This window comes from Centropristis striata, chromosome 22, assembly GCF_030273125.1.
Source record: "Centropristis striata isolate RG_2023a ecotype Rhode Island chromosome 22, C.striata_1.0, whole genome shotgun sequence".
Lineage (NCBI taxonomy): Eukaryota > Metazoa > Chordata > Actinopteri > Perciformes > Serranidae > Centropristis > Centropristis striata.
In genome coordinates, this window is record NC_081538.1 from 19,657,543 (window position 1) to 19,679,397 (window position 21,855).

Here is a 21,855-nt window from a genome sequence, read left to right on the forward strand (position 1 = left end):
TTATGGATTACATTGAAACCAAGCTTTAACCTTTCCACTTTCCTGTATGTATCTCCAGACCAAGCTTGCAATAAGTGATCACTGTTATTTATTTAAGCCATTATAGCCCATCATGATGGGGAAAAAAAAAAGCCCTGAACTGCCTGTCTGTCTGTATGTTTTTTTTTTTTGTTCTCCTTTCTGATTGAAGTGTCCGTTGTGTATTGAATGTATGTCTTGTTTTATGGTTTGAAAAGAAAAATCCAATAAAAAGAGTTTAAAAAAAAGAGAAGAAATTCTGCTTGGTTTCGACTTCTTGTCCAGGTATGGTGCGGTGGTGGATCTTGGTAATAAGACTTGCCGGATAATGGGAAAAACATTCTCCCTTGTAGATCCCACCCAACATCAGAACCCCAGACTATCGTTGTCCATTCAGAAACAGTTGTACCACCGCGGAGTGAAGCTATAATTTCAGGCATGGTTCCAAGTGCTTGGGGGGACTATGCAGAGGGGATGCTGGAGCCCTCTTCAGCTCTGTCAAAACACTGTGATTTACTTGTAGCCCGGGTGGTCTGTAAAATAGAGAAGGGGACATTACCAATCCGGGTCAGTAATGTGACTAATGATGCTTTGACATTAAAAAAGGGCATGAAAGTAATTACGCTTTTCACTGACATAGAAATAGATGGTGTGGGAGAGCGTATTGGGGAGGGGGAAGACATTTTGCAGCCTTGGACAGTGGGCAGTCTTATGAGTTTGGGGTGGAAAGTATGGGTCTCTCACCTGAACAAATCGAGGCAGCAAAACAGTTGTTGCACAGAAATCTTCCTGTCTTTAGCCAGGGCGAGGCTGATCTGGGCTGGACTTATTTGATTATGCATGAAGTTGATACAGGTGATGCTAGGCCCATTAAATTACCCCCACAAAGAGTCCTTCTCCATTTGCAACAGGAGGTAGCTGATAACCTGAAACAAATGCTTGACAGCGGCGTCATTAGCCCCTCATGCAGCGGCGTGGGCTCCGATTTTGTGTCAACTTTAGGAAGCTTAATGATGTCACTTGTAAGGATGCATATCCCCTCCCAAGAATAGATGATGCCCTAGACAGCTTAAGCCACACCTGCTGGTTCTCCACCCTCGATCTGGCCAGTGGATACTTGCAGGTAGAGGTTGACCCCAAGGATGGTCACAAAACCACCTTCATAACACGGCAGGGGTTGTTTGAATTTAACGTTTTGAGTTTCGGCCTCTGCAATGCACACAGCACATTTCAAAGGCTTATGGATTCAATCCTAGCAAATCTACAGTGGACGACGTGTTTGGTGTATTTGCACGTCATTATTGTCTTTGGCCGCACATTTCAGGAACATCTAGTTCGTCTGGATGAGATGCTGGTAAAACTTAAGCAGGCTAATCTGAAAATTAAACCTTCTAAATGCAATCTGTTCTCCACTCAGGTTCACTACTTGGGACTATGGATGGGTACCTTTCACATTTGAACCGATACGGTACCGGGTACCTGGGAATCGGTATCGGTACTCAACGGTACCAATTTTCGGTACTTTTGCGTTTGTTTATATGGTAATAAATGTTAATTTGTTTAATAATAAAATCTCAATTTTTCAATTCAACATATTTATTTCTCAAAATATAAACTTATATCAAAACAACTTATAACTTATTTATATCAAAACAATATAACATCCAGGATGAGCAGTGCTTTATTGTTAAGTGAACGTGCATTTTGTAACATGAAGGTTGCAGTGTTATCAAAGGATGTCGGAACAGAGGTCGGGAGGTGGATGATGCTGTCAACACAGAGGAGCGCTCTCAGGTGGCAAGTGCACAGAGAAAAAAAAAAAGTTGCAAGTGCACGTGTGATTTGTTGTGACGACGTCGTAGCTGTGCGGCGGAGCACCGGTCAGACAGTATTGTGGGCATAGCATGGTTGGAGTAAACAAAGTTGAGTCGGGCTGCTCTGTGCACATATCGAGGATGATAAAGTTAACGCCGTTTAGGTACCGAAACATGGTACCGTTTGATTTTACATGAATCGGTACTCGGTAGTACCGACGGAATTCTGTCAGTACCTATAAAAGTACAGAATTCGGTACCCATCCCTACTTGGGACACGTCATTTCTGCTGAGGGGGTGATGGCAGACCTTGCCAAGGTGGCTGCAGTAAGGGAGTGGCCTGTCCCAAGGAACCAAACTGAGGTTCAGAGTTTTGTAGGGTTAGCCTCCTATTACAGGCGTTTTGTGAGGGGCTTTGCAGATATTGCTCGGCCTTTACACCAGCTCGTGGAAAAGGGGAAGCGTTTTCAGTGGACTGAAGATTGTCAGCGGGTATTTGAACAGCTTAAAGCCAGTCTTATTACTGCCCCTGTGTTGGCATATCCAAACCCCAGCAAAACATTCATTTTAGATACTGACGCCAGTGACGTGGGGATTGGGGCGGTCCTGTCGCAGGAAGATGGGGGTCATGAACGAGTTGTTGCATATGCCAGTAGGGCACTCACCAAACAGGAGCGTAAATATGCTACCACAAAGAAGAAACTTTTGAGCATGGTCGCATTTACTAAACATTTCAAACACTACCCTGCTAGGTAAGGAATTTGTTCTGCGTACCGACCACAACTCCTTACGGTGGCTCCACAACTTTCAGGGGCTTGAAGGGCAGTTGGCAGTCTCACAGTCTGGGGTCGGTTGGTGAGGAAGTCCTTTTTCCAGGCACATGTGAGAGGAGGGAGGCCAAGTGTCACCAGTTTTGAAATGAGTCTGTCCGGGATTATTGTATTGAAAGCTGAACTGTAATCCACAAAGAGCATCTGGACGTAGCTCTGCTGCTGCTTCAGATGGTTCAGCGCAGAGTGGAGAGCAATGGCAATGGCATTCTCTGTGGATCTGTTTGCCCGATATGCAGACTGGTGAGAGTCAAAGTCTGGGGGGAGATAGTCCCTGATGTGCTGCAGGACTAGTCTTCTAGACAGGGAAATTGTAAATACTTTACAATAACTCCTAATTAATTTTAGCAAAAGAAGTAAGTGGGCATAAAAATGCCTGTGCCCAATTTCTGTGCCTGTGCCCAAATTCTGTGTACTGATACCTGTTTAAATTGAACAGTACCTGACAAAAGATGTGGGCTGTAAAACCAAAACACTGTGCTGAAAGATGCTACAAAGTTCTATAGAGCTGAGGGAAATCTGTGGGTTCAGCACTATGATTGAGCCTTACACATTGTACATATAAAAATGTTAACTAGTGCAGCTTTAACTCACAAAATGGGGTTTTAATGTTTGTAGGTTTAACTACTTGATGATTTCAGATTTCTGTCCTTTTTTCTTTTTTATGTTGTAAATTTTGTAGTGGGCTACACGGTGGTGTAGTAATTATCTGGCCTCACAGCAAGAGAGTCGCCGGTTCGCCTCGGTCCTGCGGCTCTTCTGCGGGAGTTTGGATGTTCTCCCTGTGTCAGTGTGGGTTCTCACCGTGTACTCTGGCTTCCTCCCACAGTCCAAAAACATACATTTAGGTTTAATTGGTGACTCTAAATTGCCTGTAGGTGTGAATGAGAGTGTGATTGTCTGCCTCTATGTATCAGCCCTGTGATAGTCTGGAGACCTGTCCAAGGTGTGCCCACCTCTCGCCCAATGTCAGCTGGGATATGGTACAGCCCCCCGCGACCCAAGTGCGGATAATCGGTTATGGATAATGAATGAATGAAATTTTGTAGTGTGTTTAAGTGAAATGTTTATTATATTTTCTTTTCCTCAGTGGTGTCAACATGAAAGTCTACATTCCTGCTTCAGGACCTGCCAGTGTCCTTGTGTTGCCAAAGAATGAAGGTAAAGCATGATTTTTACAACTGCCACCACTGCCTATGATAATAATAGTTCAGAACAGAATGTGTTACAGTACAACAATAAGTAAGAAAGAAAGTAATAAGTAAAACAGGCAGACAAAAACATTTTAAAACTTACTATGCGAGATTCCCCCCTTGACAATTTAAGTGATTTGCTTTTACCTGGATCCTGGTGAATTTTAAGCACCTATTAGTGTCTATTTTGCATAAAGTTATGTCAGATATGTTTTTTATTTAAAGGAAAACATAACATTCATGTTGACATGTTCTCTACTCTGCGAACACACGTCATTGATTCCACTTTCCAACTTCAATTGTTAGATGTAACCTCTTTGAATGTAAACATATAATTTCATTTCAAATAATTTATAGACCCTTACTTACATATTTTTTACTCTCTTTTACTTTTTTGTACTTGCATTGTAAAATGTGTGAATGTTGTGAAGGAAATTTGGTGTTTCCTGCATGGTGGGACATGAAGTAGGCGGCAACCTACTTGATATTCAAGACACAAGGCATTGTGGGAACTGACTCTGTGAACTTAACAATGATAACACCATGATTGAGGGGAACACGTAGATCAGTAGGCTCTGTCCTGATGTGATGTATAGGGCAGGAAGATAGGGCCACATTGAGGCTTGCTGAAGAATCAATGCTGGGAACTACAACAGATACAAGTCGAGCGGTGTACGGGACTTTGTTGTACTGTAAAAGAGCCATTCAGGATGGTGTATGGAATATGAATGTGCTAATAAAACTTGATGAACAGAGTATTGAGTGCTTTGTTTTTGGCCAGCTCACCCACTAACTTAGTGCAATTTGTCAAAATTGCCACGCCAATGTAATTTGTGTTTGTTATGTATGCTTTTGCTCTTTTAATTTGCTGCTTTTTAAAGTGCCAATTTTGTTGGAACGATAAAATGGCAAACACTTCCCTCAGCTTTTCAGTGGAAAGCTTCCTGACGTAGAAAGATAGTCCTAAACAGAGCAAAGCAAGCTATAAGTGAGGGGAACCTTGCCCTCCTCAAAGTACGACCCCTTCGGTTGTTTGTACAACACCGTGTTACAACCTATGTTTAAGTTGGTAGCTGGCAGTGCCCTCTACGGCCCATAGTAATTGATCTGAAGTGCACTTTGGAGTTTGAAAGTGAAGGCAGGAAGCAAGGAAACTGAGTATAAAGCATGAAAAGTTGCTCTCAGGCAGGATGTAGGCAGGAGAGATTTATGAATCAAACAAACTCAGGAAGTTACGCCTTCCTTGTATCTACAATACTTCCTGAATTTGCATTATTTTGATTCTTATATAACCAAAGGGAGTTTTTTGCCCTGACCTTACAGTAGTTGTTTTGTACGGTAATCATAATGAAACTGCAGCCTTTTCACAACAGCAAACGTTATGTTTATCTATGAGGACGTGCTGATCTTCTGCAACCGGTAGGGGCACTAGTTTCAGAAATGCTCCTGTGGGTCGTGTTTAAGGCTAGGAACAAACATATGAAGTTGCATGATTTGGAGAACTTGTTGCTAATAGGACTTTGCTCCAAAGATAATGGATATAGTTTGCTCAAATATTGGTAGGGACTATGCTGTTAGGACATGTCCCTACCATCTATATGAAAACCTTGAGATGAGGTTGGTACATGTAAAGTCAAATAATGTATTTATACCTAAAAAAGCACAGACTGAGCAATTTCACACTATTTAGGTCTGTAAATCGTGAGTTTGATAGTTTGTTAAAAACATTATGGACAGAGTATTGCCTTTAGAGGATGAGGGATGATTGTAATCTATAATTTTCTTAATGTCAACAAGTCCCATGAAAATACCAAAGCAACAGTGAATCAATCCGGCTTTCAACTGTTGCATGTTTGGCCAATGCATAATATGGCATTCTTATCTTAATTCTTTGTTTATATAGAGCTTTATTTTCTTGGACATGTTACTTTATGACTATCAAGATGGGAAATGTAGTTTATTTCAACACAGTTCAATATACACTTTCCTGCTGATTATAAAAGCATCAAATTTGTTTATTAATGTGATAAAAGCAGTTAGTCCGTAAATGATTCATGTTTAAGTTTAGAAAACTACAGCATCCTGTCAATAACTAAGCCATTTAAAAAAAAAAGTGGGATACATCCTTCTAGTTGTAACAAACTGATTTGAGGTTGAGTGACACAGATTAGGCAGGTAAGGGAGAGACATTGGTTTTCGTTTTTCTCATTTGTGGACAAGAAAAACAAAAATGAAACCCACCCTTATCCTTTAACTTCCTCTCAGGTCAACCAGAGGAGAAGAGCAGCATTGTGAAGTCTGGACCCTCTGGTTATTACTACCAGGGTGCGTGGCGAGCACTAGATGGCACCACAGTTCACCAATTCAACACCGCCTCTGCCATCACTCAGTGTCTAAAAGGCAAAGTGGTCCACATTTATGGAGACTCCACTGTCAGGCAGTGGTTTGAATATCTCAACTCAGCATTACCAGGTATCTTATCCACAGGGATTTCTGGAAACTTTGATTTTGTTACCACTGCAGCTTCATCTGTTCTCTCTGTGATACTTTCAGATCTTAAGGGGTTTAACCTGCACAGCCCAAAGGGAGTTGGACCTTACATGTCCTTAGACTACGCAAACAACATCTTGGTGACGTTTCGCTGTCATGGTAATCCGATCCGCTTCACCCCATTCCCAATCACTGAGCATCGTTATATTGCCAATGAACTTGATGATGTACCTGGAGGCACCAACACCATCATTGTTCTTGGCGTCTGGGCTCATTTTGGAAGTTTCCCCGTGGAGATCTACATCCGGCGGCTGCGAAACATCCGCAGAGCAGTGGTGCGGCTGCTGGACGGGTCTCCAGGTACGCTGGTCATCATCAGGACGGCGAACCCCAGAGCTTTGGGGCTTTTTGAGGCTCTAACCAACAGTGATTGGTACTCACTGCAGCGTGATAAGGTGCTCAGAACCATGTTCAAAGGGCTGAATGTTCATCTCATTGATTCCTGGGACTTGGTCCTAGCCTACCACAACCTACCTCATGGGATCCACCCACATCCTCCCATTATTAAGAATATGATTGACATTCTCTTGTCTTATACATGCCCTGAGCTACACAAAGTGTGAAAAACCGAATATAATATTCTGCTACAGGTATTGTATGAGTGTTATTACGATGTGCTTAAATATTACAAAAACAAATATATAACATGTTATAAAATTTGACCAATTATTTAGTTGATTGTCATTTATTGTAACATTTTGCACCAAAACTGGTTCTTGGACAATGTCATCTGTCATGCCAAAAATAAAGTCAAAATTTTTCAAAGAGCTCCAGGAAAGCTTAAAGCTTCCTTCAAAAGTACCAGATAAAGGCCTTTACACAACAGATGCATGAAATGCATGCAAATATTTCGTGCGTTAAAAATATTTTTACTAGCACACAAAAATGTGTTAAGATGCTATCAGAATTATTAACAATTATTATAAAAAAATATTAATTATAGTAAATTATATTAATTAATTCACTTAAGTCACATCGAGTTGGGGCACCACTGTAAAACAGAGAAAAGATAGCGAATTCACCTAAATTAGTAGGGGTGTGACGATACTCTCGGCTCACGAGACGAGACACGATATTGGGTTCACGAGAATAAGAAAAAACGAGATTTTAAGAAAACTACAATGACACAATATATGACTGGACCAACAGACCCGAGCACTAACAGTTCACAGTGTACAGGTATGATGTTTCAGGGGCAGCAGGTTTTTCCCCTGAACCGCCAGACACTAAAGGAAAAACTGAACTTAAACTTTCCTCTGGAAAATCATGCTTTTTATGAATATTAAATGGCTATTTATTTGGGGGAAACAGAAAATTGTATGTCATGATGTATAACCCTTGTGTATTCCTAAAAAATTGTTAACACCCATTCTCCTCAGGGGTCAAAAAGGACCCCATGACATTAGACTGGTTTTAGGACATGTAGAAAATTATTACCAACTTTTTTTTTTACCTTTTAAGGCAACGCATGACCAAAAAATGTATATATCATTTTCATTATTATTGGTCAATTTTAGTCAAATATACAATTATATACGGAGCCCCTAAAGGGACATGGTGAAAATAAAATAAAACTTCGGTTTCTCGTAAGCACGAGAAACATTTCTCGTGAGCATGAGATGCTTTCTGGTGGCCAGTACAAAAGAGGATGGGCCATCTTTTCCCAGAAAAAGGACTCGTAAAAATTTAGAACTATAAAAATGACAAATATAGACAAACTGGAAAAACAGTGACTATTTTACTTACAAAGGAAATGACAGCAAAACACTGCCTATAACACAAGCTCTCCCAACAGAGCTCTATAAAGGCTGTACACAATACAACAGTAAGACAAAACATGCGTATCGGCTCTATCGCACGGCACAATAAATCATTTATCATATCATATATAATCATTTTATTGCACAAAGTGCCGACTACAGATGAACCCAAACAGTAGATAAGGTGTTAAGGCACAGCATAACATCAGACAGAATTCTCACATTAACAGCAATTGTTGTTTCAGTGCCACTGACAGCTCATGCGTAACAGAACATGCGCAGATCATACAAATTTGCCAGAAGAGCAAATCGAAGAATAAAAAAAACAACAAGCAGGTGTATGAATTATAACAGAACAACACACGCTTTCATTTATCATAAATCAACTGTATACAATGAAGTCTGGTTGAAATTTGGCTTCTGTGCAAAAAAAATTGCTACTCAAAACAATTAGGCACAGTCAGTCCATATGGCTTATTCACATCACAACATTAGTTACAGGTAAACCCAAACAGTAGATAAGGTGTTAACACACAGCATAACATCGGCCTGCATCAGACAGAATTCTCACATTAACGGCAAGTGTTGTTTCAGTATCATGGACAGCCCACGCGTAACAGAAAATGTGCAGATCATAGCCTACGGCAACCAGTTAGTGTGGAATCCAGTAAAGACACAAGACTTAGACTTTCTGTTGTCTCACGCCAGTGTTTACTTGTAGTGTTGAAGCTTGAGCTGCCAGCCGTTGTGAGAAATAAAGCACGACGCGGTCCGAGCCGCAAATATGTAACGACCACCCGTGTCCGACTGGTCCCTCCTCCGCCCTACATCATCATAAACAACACAACGCAGAGTTCCAGGGTGTGGAGAGGCTCATCCCACACGGGCCGGTTTACAAATACAATTATACATTTATTTCCTTTCTTACATACATGTTTATATTTTTATGTAAAAAAATATATGTTTTTATCAAACTTGGCTGGGTGGGCCAGTGAGTAAAATGGGCGGGCCAGTGCTGCCTAGGCCTATTACTGGCTACGCGTCTGAACTACACTATTGTTTTGTTTTCTCAAGATCTCGAATTAATTATATCGTTATCTCGGGAAAATAACTGTCGTTTTTGCAAGTAAAGCAGCAATGTCCTTATAATGAAGTCCCAGGTCAAAATATAGCCGAACTAACTCCTGTAATGTCATTTTCACACAGAAACAAGCTGAAATGCAGAGGGTGTTCTTACAGACACCAAGCGCGCATGCAATACTTTCTGGTGAGCACAAGATACTTTCTCTAATAGTTATCGTGAAATAATTATTTCTTGATGGGAATGCACAGAGTAGCTTATGTCAACTTTTAGTGAAACTTATGTTTTGAAAGCATTGTACATTTTTGGATGTAAGCAAAAATAAAAAAAGGTATAACACCCATGCTCCTCAGGGGTCAAAAAGGACCCCATGACATTAGACTGGTTTTAGAACATGTAGAAAAAATGATTACCAACTTTTTTTTCACCTTTTAAGGCAACTCATGAGCAACACATTGGTATATAATTTTCATATTTTTTTCATTATTGTTGGTCAATTTTAGACAAATTAATTTTTAATTAAATGAATATCAAGAGAAAGAAAGTAATAAAAACCTGAATATTTTTTCAATAGTAATAGTGGGGGAAAATTCTTGATGGGAATGCACAGAGTAGGTTATGGCAACTTCTAATGAAACTTATGTTTTGAAAACATTGTTCATTTTTAGATGGCAGCAAAAAAAGTTTTTAAAAATCACAACTAGTTTTTACTCATGTATCCTGCCAAACATTTACACATTCCACACAGATCAAAAAACTATGTTGTATATCAAAGATTAAAAAATATACATCTGCTGTTAACTCAAACAGATCAAGGGCAATTTAAATCCCAATGTTCACTAAATAACTACTGATCTAGATTAATAAAAAAAATACAATGAAAAAATACAATATTATTTATAACTATAAATAAAGGACGTAACTTTATTTCAGTCACTAAACTCAAGTAAATGTACTGAAGTACAATGTACAATATTTCCTTTAAAATCTAGTTAAACAGAAGTATCAAGTTTAAGAAATTGGACAAAGAAAAAATAATATGTAAGTATACGTAAGTACAGAATGGTAGTGGCAATATTTCGTTTTCACAATGTCTATCAAAGGAAGCTTATAATATTCATCTTTTATGTCAGAATATCATGTGTCTTATCTCAGCAGAGAACAGTGATGAAATCTGAGATTGTTCTTCTAATGTCACAAGAGGATATGCATGGATCAACATATCTTTAGGGGGTTGGGCACTGAAGGAAGCAGTGCAACAGGGTTATGTACTAAAGGTGTAGGGTTGGGCAGTAATTATACTTGGTAATTAGCTGGGTGTGGGGAGGGCACTGAGGGTTCTGTTTATCAGCTGCAAATATTGTTGCTTGGGGCACTAAACGTTGACTCTAACTATAGAAGACTGTTCCATTTACTGTTTTCATGTTACTACATTAACAGCTGAATCAGAGAAGGGGGGAAAGCAACTCTACTAGGATACTCTACTCGGACTACTAAAAATTAAAGTAGAAGGAAATTCAAACTTCATCAATTTATGGAAGTAAATCTGTGTCATCGGAGTTTGAGCGTAGATTTTCAGTTTGAGAGCATAATTTGTCTTTGCAGTGAAGATGAGTGCCTCGCTGCTCAGCCGTGGCACTAATAAGCCCACGGAATAACAATTAGTGTGCTTTTGCAAGCAAGCACACAAAATAAAAAACAGTAGCCTAAAATACTCTACTACAATGTTAAGAACCCATTAAGTAAACTAACCAATTTTGTTAAATCAATAAATAATTGTGATTATTAACCGTGATCTCAACATCAATCAAAATAATCATGATTATTATTTTGGCCATGATCGTTCAGCACCAGTCAAACATGTTTGTCATCATTTCATAAGCGGTTTTATTTGCATGCCAGCCAACAAGGAGGGGGGAGGTTAGAGTTACTGAGATAGTAACTCGATAGACCCTGTGCTTCACTGACTAGATACGAGTGGAGGCTTGAAGGAGAAAATGGTAAGAACTAATTTTTTCATGATATTATCATAAACTATCCTATTTTTCGGTCTCATGTTAACATTTTCTTGGTGTTTTTGTCAGCTTTAGTACCAATGTCAAATCCCAGGAGTGGTCCATTTTAGTGCATGATGTGTGTGATGTTTCGTTTAGTTTTCATTGATTTTAATTATTTAATCATTCCACAGTGATATATAATGTGTGTAGTAGGTCCTACATTTGTGACTGAAATTTTAAAGTTCTCTTTGACTGATCATCAAGGCAACTATAATCAAATGTTTTTGCTCATATATTTGTCTTTCTCTATTTTTTGTAAATGCCATAAATTTTAAATTCATACAAAATGTTAGAAATTATTATGCAACTGATTCTTCAGTTCATACATTTATTTTACAAAGCAAGTAAAAGTAATTAAACAAAACATAGTTACATACTAAGATATTTATTTCAGATTTGTTTGGTTGACTTCCTCATACTTTGACTTTATTTCCTTGACACCTTGTACCCTGAACTGCCAGTGTTCAGAGAGAAATTATATTGCCGTCGGATCCCTCCCTTAGCCACAAGCTTTTACCAAGTTGTACAAACAGCTCTTGTTATTGATAGAACAATATGGATAAACCCTCAACTAAATTTGAAACAATTAATTTTGAAATTATCTAAAATGATTCATGAAGATCACAGTTTGCACACATGCAGCAGACATAGACCACAGGAATGAGCAGGAGGGTGTGGCGTTTTGTACTGTTTTCAATGTCAATGTCTGTGATCTATCAACTAGTTTACCGAGTTTAACGAGTTTACCTTTGAGGCAGTGGTCTTTTGTGTTGCTTCAACACAACAAATTTCATGAGCTATTGGCCAAAATGTGTGTCTGTCTCTGCAGATGGCTGTGTTTAACAGAGCACAACTATCAACAGCTGCTGTTTTGTGTGTGATCATCCTGCTGACTTTGTATGTCACGATATTCTCTCCTGGAGATCTAATCAAAAACATTCCTGCTCCACAAAAACTGAGGTAAAGCCCATTCTGTGTCCGTGTGTACACATTGACCTTCCTGTACTGTAGCTGACCTTAAGTGATGATATGACAAAGACGAAATGTAATTGTGTTCCTTCAGGTCTTCCAGGTTGCCAACCCTGAATCATCCTCCTGCTCCTGTTTCATGCAGCTGTCCTCAGGGGTCAGTGCAGCTCAAAGATCACCTCCCTCAGGACCAGAAGGAGGAGCTGGTGAAACGCCGAGCTAAGGAGTTCCAAAAACACAAAAACAGGTTAACAAAACATCATGCACGGTGCAAATCCATTTAGAGCGTGTCCAACTCACTATTTACACAACAGACAAATGGCACAAAGTAAGACACAATGGCAAAGTTGTATTTAGCCTCTTATTTAATCATAATTTATTAATACCTTAATTAGGAATGTTTTGGGTCTAACATGAATTATATAAATTAGTATAATTTACCATTGCCTATTAAAAGCCTATCTACTATTAATTAAAATGTTAATTCTTATGACCCAACCCCGCGGTGTCCACAGACATAACTGCAATCCCTGTAACATCAGTCTGTAACAAGCAGTGTGTTAGCACAGTGTGAACCCTGGTAGACCTTTAAATTGCAGGAAAATACTGTGCCATTCACTTTAGTCCGGGTTTTTGTTTGCTAATGCTACAATCAATTAGGTACATGCAGGTACATTTGTTATCTAGGTACTTGGTGTTAACATGAGAACTACTTGGTCTGAAAAAAGCAATGACACCTGTGCTGCTCCGGGCGACAGGTGTATGACAGGGCCTTAGAAGATATTCACTTGATCCGATTAACTCTGACTGAAGCCTCATATTAGTATGGGATAGACTACATACATTTTTGCAGTGAGGACTATAGAATTTGCCAACAATCATTTCCACTAAAAGCACTAGGCCATAGGAGGAATAAGTATTGCAACCCTTTCAGTGTTCACTATTGATTTCAGACAGACTTGAAAATTTGTGAACGTATCCTTTAGTATGAATTTGCCATCCCTGATCTGTGGGTAAATTATACATAAACTGGCACCTACATTTCCAGCATTTCATTTGAAAGTAAATTCCAAGGTAAGCTGTGAAGTTTTTTCCTCTTCCCAACAGGACGACCTCTGTATTATCCAGACTGCTGTTGGCTTTGCCTAATTCTCCTCTGCAGTATCCTATCCAGGGTTTTAAAGTGCGGCCTTTGACCTCCACTCTCATACCAGGTGTGCTATATTCTACATATTTTCATTTCATTTATCCCTTATTTATTTCTCGAGGAATCATTGAGGGCAATCCCTCACTTACAATGTTATCTAGAGTACAGAGAAAACACAATGAAGAACAAACAGCACTAGAGTGACATATAATTATCCCACACACTAGAGTGTGTGGGATAATTATATGTCACCAGTTTCATAAAGTATGCTGGAATGTCACCTCTCAACACTCTAAACAAAAAAAAGAAGATGTCTTGTCTCGTAAAGGTGTCTATCTCACCTTGATGTATTAATGGGTGGAGTAACTGTCACTAGTGATGAATTAGAATGCTAAATGATCCATGTGGCAGAGGAGTTAAGTGAGGTGAGAGTGGAGGCAGGAGCATGTCTATAAATAACATCAGCATAATCCAGAACTGATAAAAAGCCTTAATGATCCGTTTCCTACAGAACAGAGGGACGTTTGTTTTGTTTCTGTATAAGTATCCGATATTTTAGTATGTCAATGTATAGCTATAGCTCATAGAGCAGAGGTCACTAACAGGCGGACTGCGGTCTGGGTCCGGACCCAAAACGCCATGCTAAATGGACCCAGACCTATAATTAATGAAAATTATTGAGGGATTCTACATTATGATTGGGCGCTTCTATTTTAACCAGCACAGCTTTTCCAGTCTTTATGACATTTGCTTAACGGACCTTACAGACCAATTGCATGCGAGTTAAGCCATCCCACGTGACACTGCTCAGCCAATCAAATTTGTGTAAACAAACGTGCAACTCTGAAAACAGAGATGAGAGAAATCAGAGATGAGAGAAATCAGAGGTAAGTGATAGGTGTCAAGGGAAGTTAGCGATACAGGGAGATGACACAGATAGACAAGTGAGCCAGAGACAGGAAGAGAAGACAGAAAGACGTGTGAGCATGAGACAGGGAGAGACTATATGGAGACAGCTGAGACAGCTTTCCCGGGGTTGAGGAAAGTAGCCCTGTTCATCTTGACCATGTTTGGGTCCTCATACAGCTATAAGGCAGCTTTCTCCACAATGAACATAATAAAAAATAAATATTGTTCCAGGCTCACCAATGAGCAACTTCGCATGTGCATGAGAATGGCCCTGACACCATTCCAGCCCAGACTTAAAGTCCCGGCAGGAGAAGAGAGCTCAGTTCTCTCACTGAACTGAAAGAACAGAAAATGGGGTCATAAGAATTAAGAGGGGAAGAAAGAGAAACTGTTAATGCATCTTAAAATAAAGTGATTCATTTTAGAAAAATAAAATACCAACAGCTTGAGTTTCCCTTTTTCTTTGTTAACTGTCTCAACATTTATTTATTTATTTTTTACAATAAATGAATATAAACATGTCTTAACAATTGAACAATCACAATTTTTTATTATTATTATTATAGTTCAATGTAGACATGTATACTTAATGTTTAGTGACAAATATTTTTGAATTGTACTTTGTTTAATTAAACAGTCAGTTGCAGATTTTGATCAACTATGAGGCTACTTCAATATATATTATATATACCAGTGCAGTGCCCGTAGGAAGTATGTATTCATATAGTGGGAAATTAAGTAGATTTTTTAATTATGGCCAAATGATGTTGTGTGTGAAAGTGGGATGTACAATGATGTGTAATACTCTTGCGTGGTGTTAATATACAAAGTGTATATTGGATGGACACACTTCCTCTTCATAAGGTACGCACACCATCCAGCATATACACATTGAACATTGATATTCGCTGGAAACTATTTGAATATTATTGGAAAATCGAACCTTGTAGCGCACTAAATAGACTTACAGATGAGATGAGTCAGGCTGGAAATCCAGAGTGAATTGGGTTACAGACCAGGTGTAGGCCTATCACACAATGGGGCGGAGCTCCCCTAAAAGGTGTCCGATCGGAAACAGTGCAATGCCGCAACATGTCATATGTAAATAATTATATTTTGAAAAATGAATTCAAAAATCTTCAAAATCGAGGATGCAAACCTTCGTGCCATGCGCAAGCCACATACGAAATCTGAGGTCAATCTGACTAACAGTCAGCGAGATATGACCTAGACACACACACACGCCTCTTGCTTCTATAGATGTGATATATATATAAATATATATATATAAAGATAAATATCACACTAATTCAAAGTGTTTGATGTTCCGGACCTTCGCTTGAGGACATTTTTTCTCACTTGAACTCTTAAAATTGAGCATTGTTATCAATTTGAAGTTTTTACATTTACACTACAAAATGACACAATAGCAAGTTGGTTTCATTTGAATTATTGAAAAATAGAGTGCAAAATAATGCTGTATCATTTAGGGAGCTAACTTATTCTGTTTTTGCAACGCAAAGAGAACACTAGACAACTGGGATTTAGTCAAGACTTGAATACATGGCTGGAATATTGAAATGGACGGTCATACTGAGGCCACGTACAGACAGCAGGATTTGTTCCCAGATCTGATCTTGAAGACAGGTCATCTGCTCTCTCTTTTGCAAGCGATCAGGTCAGATTTATGTGTCCAGACATGACCAGCCTATCTGCATAAGTACAGTGGTTACGTTTCCTGTAACCAGTGTCACATGAGAGCAAGGCAGAATTACCAAGATAGCTTCCTACCCAGCCATCGGCTAGTTAGGGAGCTAGCTTGCTAATTCCACCATGCTATCCTCGCTGCTGGGAGACTGCAGACGGCAGCTCTTGTGATGGACAAGCTAGCTAGCTAACAGGAGGCCAAGAGCAAGATTACCTGTTGTAAAAGTCAACAAAGCAAAAGATGAATATGAGTTATGTGAAAAAATGAAAGCATGAGGTCATTTTAATTTCAGGTTTAGCACTGCATGCAGGACAAAGAAGCAACTACAAGGTTGGTGTGATCCCAAATTAGATGCAACAGATCGACTGGTCCTTCTCACCCAGATCAACCTGGGAAAATGGTAGTGTTTGGCTGGTTTATACAAGATGGCTGCTGAATCCTTTGAAAGATTTATGTAACATCATATAAAAAAAGGGAAGTTTGGTATATTTCAACCTGGAGTATTTCCAAAAAAATGACAAGTGTTTGGCGTGTTACAAACAGCAGTTTTACATAAATTATTGAAATGGTCTTTGATTCATGGAGTAACAATAGAAATATGCTAAGTTAAAATACAAAAAACTTCTTTCCCATATGATGTAGTCAGAATTAAGTAATTTGCATTCATATTTTCACAGAAAAAAATTCCTTTGTGCTCATATTGCAAAAGCAAATACATTTCTTGACATGATCTATCATTGTACAGCAGCAATCTTGATATTAACCTTGGAGATAGGGGCTGAAACTGCTGTTAAAGATGAAAAGTTTGGATTTTACCCCCAAAAACTGAATAAGTGGCATAATGTCAGACAAACTCTCTCTTTCCTGTAGTCAAAATTGAAAGATGGTGACTACCATGCCAGAATCTGACTATGAACAGGAACATAAATGAACAGGACTTTGTAATTAGCATTGGCTTGGTCACACCAGCATTTAATGCCATTTAATCCTAGTCCTGGCTCTGACAACTATTACGTTAAAAATGTTTTGTTCAGCAGAAGGAATTTGATGCTTGCCAATGTCCTATGTAAATAACTTGCTGCCTTTAAGACACATGTGAACAGTGGATTTTGTGTTTTTTTCCGAGCATGCATTTCCAATTTATTCAGTAAACCCCACAAACAACTTGCAGAACTGTATGCACAGCTGTAAGAGAATCACTGGAAGAATTTAATTGCGTCACTTTCTGGTATGACTGAGCCTTTAAACAGTAAAACCTGACTGCAAGGACATTGGTGTTGCTGCTCACCCTGTACAGTACACATTGAGCTGTATGCAGTGACAGTTCCTGCCTGTCCTTCTTTGCTCTGATTCCCTGATCTTATGTTGTTGTTGTGGTGTGGGGCTGGCCTTCTTTCAACTTGGGAAGTGAGTTTAACAAGGAACTGTGTTGCAACTGCTGCACTGCAATTTCCTATTTAGGGACTACTAATGTTTATCTTATATGCATGCAAATGATTTTTCCTTGTCATTGGTGGACAAATTCTTCTTGGTGTGGCGTATTATGCCAGGTATGTGTATTTAAGTGCTCTGGTTTATTCGGGTGTGTCTACTCTAGGTGTCCTTAACTGTGTCCAAAGGAGTCCTGACCACAAAGATTCCAGCTGAAGGGGTGAAGGTCCAAGGTAAGATTAAAAAAGAAAAATTGTAATGCTTTAAGAGGTTGAGGAAGAGAAACGCATCCATAATAGATGGCATTATTTATTAGATTAAGTCCTATTCTTATCAATAGTTATATAACAAACATGAAAAACATAAACATATAAAAGAAAAACGGATCGGCGTTTTAACTTTTGTGGCAAGGGTGCCGCCATCTTGCGGTACGATATCCAGTGACGTCACAGGGTTGGTTGAGTTTGCGGCCCTGAGGAGAGTCCCATAGCCCGCATCACAGAGAGAGAGAGAGATAACACAGTAAACAATGGAGACTGGTGCCAAAGGAGAGGAGAAGACAGACGGGAGGCCACTATTGTATTGCTCCAGGGTGTAAAAATGAGTTATACAAAGTCAAGGCCGAGGACAAAACAGTCCATTTTCATAAACTTCCGCTGAAGCGGAGAACAGTACTGCTGCGCTGGCTGGCGGCATTGAAGAGGAAGAGCCCTCCGACAGGCCCGGACTCCCGGGTCTGTAGTCAACATTTTCTGGAGGAAGATTACATAGAGGAGAGGAGCTTTGAGTTTGGCAAGCTTGAAGTCCGGCAGACCAACAGACTGAAGCCTGAAGCTGCCCCAAGTGTTTTTAATTTCACAGCCTACAACCTGAGCGTTATTGACCGCTCAACACACTCAGGCAGTACATCGGCATCAATCGACCGCAGTGACAGGGCGCGAAAACGTGCCAGGCAAGCTTCAATATGATCATTCACTGATAGACAGACTGCACAGAATTTAATACAGCCCCATATTCAGAAACATTACATATTCACCATACAGTTTATGATTCACCATATCAGATCTTTTTAACAATACTTTTACTACACTTTTACCATACTTTAGACTGTTTATTTTGTTATAGCCTAAAGATCTCCTCACCTTTGTGTCTCACAGCAAACCTGTCTCCTACAAATTATGTTTGTTTATTACTGTTTAATAATTAGCCTCAGTTGTGTGGTGATAAGGTAATCACTGCCTGGATTATGTTCAGAAACAACATTTTTTTGAGTGAATGAAACACTGATTTTCCTCATTATGTTAATAAATGTAATTTATAGGAGACGGTAGACACCTGAGACGCCAACCCGTTGTCATTCCCAAAGCGTAATATACCGGCGATTTGTCACGCCCCTAGACGTATCATACTGGCGCAAAGGGTACCCTTCCACGTTTGTGTGAAACGCTCTGGGTTCTCAATTGACTCCAATATAAACCCGCTCGCGGCGCTGAGAAGCGCTTAGAGCAGAGGCTTACAGCCGTCTATTCACTTCAATAATATCCCGACCACGGCCCTCCATTACGCTGCCAGCGACAATCTGAATGGAGAACCGAGGACCCTGTGCACGGAAGTATTTTTCTCCCTATTTTAAGGATTTCTTTTAATGACATCGTCAACATTTCTCAACACAAACACATCAAAGTCTCACTGATAATTCAACAATAAAATAGCTTCATGTTGTGGCTCTCAGTATCATTTTTTTCTCCTTCGATTCTGAGAAATAAACTTTTATTCGTTTGTTTTACGGCATTCCTGGCGGACATTTCTCTCATTTTTAGTGAAAAAAAATAAATATTTTGACTTTGTTTCTGCATAAAAATGGATTTTGATTACATTTCTAGCGAGAAATATATGTTTTATGTTCTTAATATTCACTCAGTGAATGTACATAATCACTTTGTGGCGAAGATCTCGCCAGAAAAAGACGATCCGCTGTGTTTTATTTTGAAATCCGTTTTATTTTGTAATCTACCGCGCTCATAGCGGATGCGGTACTATCCTCACGGATGTGCTGTGCGATCTCATTGAATCGCGCTTCACTGTAAATGGCCCCGACTCTGCTCTCCTGTTTTAGTTAAAATATCTTCATTAAACAAACATTGTTGTCTTTTTTTAGCATAGATAATATACATACAGTGTAATTATTTATTAGACAGTGTGTGATATTCGATATATTGGGTAGAAATAGGTTTTCACAGCCCTAATAGGGAAGAACTACAAAACGAGAGGTCTAGGGAGTTGTAGTTTTTTTAATAAAACAGGTTTTTACCTAAAATTGGAAGTTGGAAATACTTAATTAGTGGCTTTCCAGGGGTTTGAGGGGATGTCAATCACATTTTTGGCATCAGAATTTAAATATTGTCTTGTTCAATGGGGGATTTGTTGTTTTTTCAGCATATCCTAAAGCCCCCCCCACTCCCACCCCTTAGTGACTATGCTCACATTATAGTCCATGTCAACACCTTTCTATAACAGTAGGTCTCATGTCTGTAACCCTTTTTGTCTCTAAGTTATAATCATTTAAATATGCCCCAGGGTTAAGGTTCAAAGGTCAATATCTCAAAGCAAGAATATTATAGAACCTTGAAATTGATATATGTTACTCTCCAGGCCAAGACCTTTCCGGTGATGTATTTGGTTTAGCTCTATGAGAAAGTTTTATTTTTTTTCAAACCTTGGAAATCTGCCCTAACAGACTTAGATCCCCACAGCCCTCTGAGTGCGAGATGTGAAAAAAGGGTTAGGGTTAGGGTTGTCATAGAGCTAAAGCGTAATGGAGGGCCGTGTTCGGGATATTATTGAAGTGAATAGACGGCTGTAAGCCTCTGCTCTAAGCGCTTCTCAGCGCTGCGAGCGGATTTATATTGGAGTCAATTGAGAACCCAGAGCGTTTCACACAAACGTGGAAGGGTACCCTTTGCGCCAGTATGATACGTCTAGGGGTGTGACAAATCTTCGGTATATTACGCTTTGGGAATGAGAACGGGTTGGAGACGCACACCTGACACACCTACACCTGGGCTAAAGTTACACACACTGAAATGATCACACAGCATTATTAGCTGCTTTCTTAGCCTGCTCTAGTGATTTTATTAGCCCTCACTAACAGAGAAAAAGAGGATTGTGTAGATAAAGTATAAGCACTTACCATCAGTCATCTCTTTAACTAGGTTGCTTCTTCTCACTTCTCATCCATGAGCGCAATATCTTCCTCCTCATCTTCCTCCAACTCACTCTCTCCGGCATTATCTTAGCTAACGTTAGCCGCACTGTCCGCGTCCTAGTCGGAGGTCCCGCTGTCTCTCTCTCCTCTCGTCTCCTCACCTACCGGTGCGGTGAAATAGTCCATAATTAACTCTGTCCAGTTATCAACACATGTAGAACCTCTATCTCTGATTAAATTAAAAAGTTTTGCAATGTTCTCCTCACATCAATCCATCTAGTTAAGCCAGCGATCTTCACCACTATGTGAACCATGTCATCCAGCCGGTCTGTAAACAGCTGTGTGCCGCGAAAACTTTCTGACAAAGTTACGTTTAAAAGCTTAAAAACTATACATATCATTTGAATTTCGTATTAATGTTAACATTGTCTTAAAGCTGAGGCTTTATTTATTCAGAAACGCATAAAACCCCAAAACAGCCCTAAATCACTTTTTTCATGTTTAAACGTGTTTTTACAAGAACGGGCGGCTGCGACTTCCGACGCTTCCAACTCATTTTGATGGAGCGCGTCACATTTACTTTTGGAAAAATATCTTGCTTTTCAACTGAAGTATCGACAGTCGCCAGCTAAGAAACCACTTGAGGCTGACCTTAGGTAACATGGATTCCTTTGACCCTTGAACCCCGTTTTCCGTTAAGACCCGCCCTATTCTGCCTCTGATTGGCTCTGACTCTGACAGCTCAACAACATGAACCAATAGTAGCGGCAGTATACCAAGTATATTATATTAATGAACATGGCAAATTTTCAACATTTGAGCCTAGTCCAGCTTTTATATTCGAGATTCTATCATAATCAGTCTCTAGAACTATTACTAGCAACTTTTACATCACCTAGTAAAAAATGTTTTTAAAAAAAGTAAAAAACTCCCAAGTCCAAAATGCTATATCAAAAAAATAATTGAATAGTGATACAGGGATATAACCATAACTATACGACACTATGTGCTGAGTATACAGTGCCAAATGATGTTCATGTTATACACTGTGCATAAGTGAAATCAGGTGGTTATTGCTAATATAGTAAGGTGCATGATTGTCCATAGATGTTAGAAGTAATGGCACATTGATACTTTTGATAATACCCCGGCTTCTAAAATGAATGTGATATTAACATCATTA

At 39.4% G+C, this 21,855-nt stretch overlaps 2 protein-coding genes across 2 annotated transcripts in view; both read left to right on the top strand.

Annotated features, from left to right (window-relative positions):
- The first annotated feature begins 2,851 nt into the window (after window positions 1–2,851).
- On the top strand, window positions 2,852–7,049 carry LOC131960880 (NXPE family member 3-like). Its single transcript, XM_059326153.1, has 4 exons — window positions 2,852–2,905; window positions 3,753–3,823; window positions 6,121–6,327; window positions 6,409–7,049. Exons 1-4 carry the CDS (start codon window positions 2,859–2,861, stop codon window positions 6,966–6,968), a joined length of 885 nt encoding a protein of 294 aa, XP_059182136.1. The 5' UTR covers window positions 2,852–2,858; the 3' UTR covers window positions 6,969–7,049.
- A 5,083-nt stretch (window positions 7,050–12,132) lies between these two features.
- The window catches only part of LOC131960873 (beta-1,4 N-acetylgalactosaminyltransferase 2-like), a 31,189-nt gene continuing 21,466 nt past the window's right edge, over window positions 12,133–21,855 (top strand). Inside the window, exons 1-5 of the mRNA XM_059326146.1 lie at window positions 12,133–12,263; window positions 12,367–12,519; window positions 13,380–13,486; window positions 16,329–16,366; window positions 17,634–17,700. Coding sequence (XP_059182129.1) covers window positions 12,133–12,263; window positions 12,367–12,519; window positions 13,380–13,486; window positions 16,329–16,366; window positions 17,634–17,700 — 496 coding nt within the window. The remainder of the gene's footprint in view (window positions 12,264–12,366; window positions 12,520–13,379; window positions 13,487–16,328; window positions 16,367–17,633; window positions 17,701–21,855) is intronic.

Coding starts and splice junctions, on each gene's coding strand:
- LOC131960880 (XM_059326153.1), top strand. CDS start 2,859: ATGGCAATGGCATTCTCTGTGGATCTGTTTGCCCGATATGCAGACTG. Junction 2,906..3,752: donor TTTGCCCGATATGCAGACTG/GTGAGAGTCAAA, acceptor TCTTTTCCTCAG/TGGTGTCAACATGAAAGTCT. Junction 6,328..6,408: donor TCTCAACTCAGCATTACCAG/GTATCTTATCCA, acceptor TGATACTTTCAG/ATCTTAAGGGGTTTAACCTG.